Source organism: Eimeria mitis, genomic scaffold (assembly GCF_000499745.2).
Source record: "Eimeria mitis Houghton genomic scaffold, Emh_scaff7, whole genome shotgun sequence".
Lineage (NCBI taxonomy): Eukaryota > Apicomplexa > Conoidasida > Eucoccidiorida > Eimeriidae > Eimeria > Eimeria mitis.
The window spans coordinates 2,433-4,592 of NW_013575089.1; the positions used below are offsets into that span (position 1 = coordinate 2,433).

The following is a 2,160-nucleotide window of genomic DNA, read 5'->3' on the forward strand; positions in this document are numbered from 1 at the left end:
TTGGTACCCGCCGCCGCTTCTGCTGCTGCTGCTGCTGCTGCTGTCCCCGCCGCCGCCGCTGCTGCTGCTGCTGCTGCTGCTGCTGCTGCTGCTGCTGCTGCTTCGTCAGCTCCATGCTCCGCCGCTGATAGTCGGGCCCCCAGAGCGCCCGGGCTGTGCTGGGGGCGGCCCCCCGGCGACTGCGCATTGGTGAGTGGAGTGCCCATTCGTGAGAGTAGTAGGGGTTAGCTGCGGTGCTGCAGCAGAGGAGGCAGGCCAGCAGCAGCAGCAGCAGCGGCGGCAGCAACGGCAGCAGCGGCAGCAGCAGCAGCAGCAGCAGGAGCTACAGCAGCAGCAGCAGCAGCAGCAGCAGCNCAGCAGCAGCAGCAGCAGCAGCAGCAGCGTCAGCGTTAGCTACCTTCGCTGTTTGCCTTGTATGCGGGGCCCACAAGGCGGGGGCGCGGGAGGGGGGAGGCCCCCAACCGCTGCAGAGAGAGAGGGGGGCGAAGCAGCAACAAAACGGAGACGGGAGAGGAGCTGTTAAGCCTCAGCATGGCAAGGGGTACGAAGCAAATGTGTGGGGTTAGGGCCCCGCGAGTTGCGGGGGCGCAAGTGTTGCTGCTGCAGCGGCTCCTGCTGCTGCTGCAGCAACAGCACCCAGCAGCAAACCAATCACTACTCACAATGCCTTACTATACTCTGTCTTTATCTAAACTATTTGCACTGTCTCTCCAAGAAATACGCAGTCGTGCACAGCAGCAGAGCCCGCGCCTGATGCTGCTGCTGCTGCTGCTGCGGCTGCTGCTGCTGCTGCTGCTGCTGCTGGCAGCAGCAGCGGCTACTGCCTGCGTCCGCTGCTGCTGCTGCTGCTGCTGCTCTCGCGGCTGCTGCTGCGGATGCGCCTGCTGCGTAGAACCTTCCTCATACAACAGACAACAAACTCAATTGTTTTCTTCTTTTTAAATTAAAAATAAAAATTACAAAAAGTAAATATAATTTACAGCCGCGATGCCCCCTGACTCATACACCCATATAAGCCCAACCCCCCCGCGCCAGCCGGCCGTTGTTGTTCAATGGTCGCCGCAGCAGAGACCGAAGCCCCCACGCAAATTCTTTATAATTAAATAAATAAATTAAATATTATAAACAATTTCAATTGCAACAATTAATACAAACAGTTTATACCGACAGCTTCTCGCAGCCACCGATGCAGCACCCCCGCCGTGGGTTGCATGTACACCCCAACCGGCGGGCTGCAGAGCGACCCTAAGAACCGCAAAAAAAAACGAAATACTTTTATAAAGAGTTCAGGAGGGTCACCTGAGCTCTCCCCAGCTCTCGTCGCCCCTTGGTTACGTCGGCCCGCCGGGCCTGGGGCTGACGATGAGGAGAGGAGACAGCCGGGTTCTACCTATGAGCTGCAGCGCTCTTGCTGCAGTAGCACATAACTCCTGCTGCAGTACAACGGCACATGCAAGCACGCCCAGTCCCTGGGTTGACGCTTTCATGAACTCGCTGACCCACTGTTAAANACAACGGCACATGCAAGCACGCCCAGTCCCTGGGTTGACGCTTTCATGAACTCGCTGACCCACTGTTAAAAACTTTCAGGGCCAGCAGCAACTAACCTGCACGCAAAAAGAATAAACGGTGCAAAGGCAAACTCACCATCCGGCATATGCTCTCCGTTTCTTCCCAAGCTAAGCATGCACTCGCTTCTCTAGCCGCCTAGCGAGGGACAGATGGGCCGGGGGGAGGTCACCTGCTGCGTTTGCTGCTGCGGCGGCGCGTGCTGGTTCTGCTACTGCACTTCCGTTGCTGCTGGGTCTTCTTCTGTTGGAGTTCCTGAGGCTCTGGCTGCGATTTCTGATGGCAGTTCTGTTGTTGCGTCAGCTGCACGCATTGTCTTTTTAAGTACTGCTGCTGCTGCCATTGCCGATCTTAGGTATAAGGTTTTTGCTATCGCTGCCCTACCTGCGACTGAACTGCCTGGGCGCCACGAGCAGCAGCCTAAACTGCTGCCACTGCAGTAGGAACTGCTACTGCTGTTGCTGTTGTTTTTGCTGCTTTTATTGCGGCAGCGCAAGCTAGAACCATGTCGTTGCGGCTACCTTTTTGGTGCTTGTCAGTTGGGAGCCGCTTTGGGATTCTACCATCGCAGCCGAAAAGAAGGCGATGGAA

At 57.1% G+C, this 2,160-nt stretch overlaps 1 protein-coding gene across 1 annotated transcript in view; it reads right to left on the minus strand.

Annotated features, from left to right (window-relative positions):
- EMH_0098560 (major facilitator superfamily domain-containing protein, putative) overlaps positions 1-187 on the minus strand; it is a gene marked incomplete at both ends in the record, with an annotated part of 2,214 nt that extends 2,027 nt beyond the window's left edge. The window contains one exon of the mRNA XM_013501501.1: positions 8-187. Within this exon, the coding sequence (XP_013356955.1) occupies positions 8-187 (180 nt within the window). The remainder of the gene's footprint in view (positions 1-7) is intronic.
- Positions 188-2,160: the final 1,973 nt, after the last annotated feature.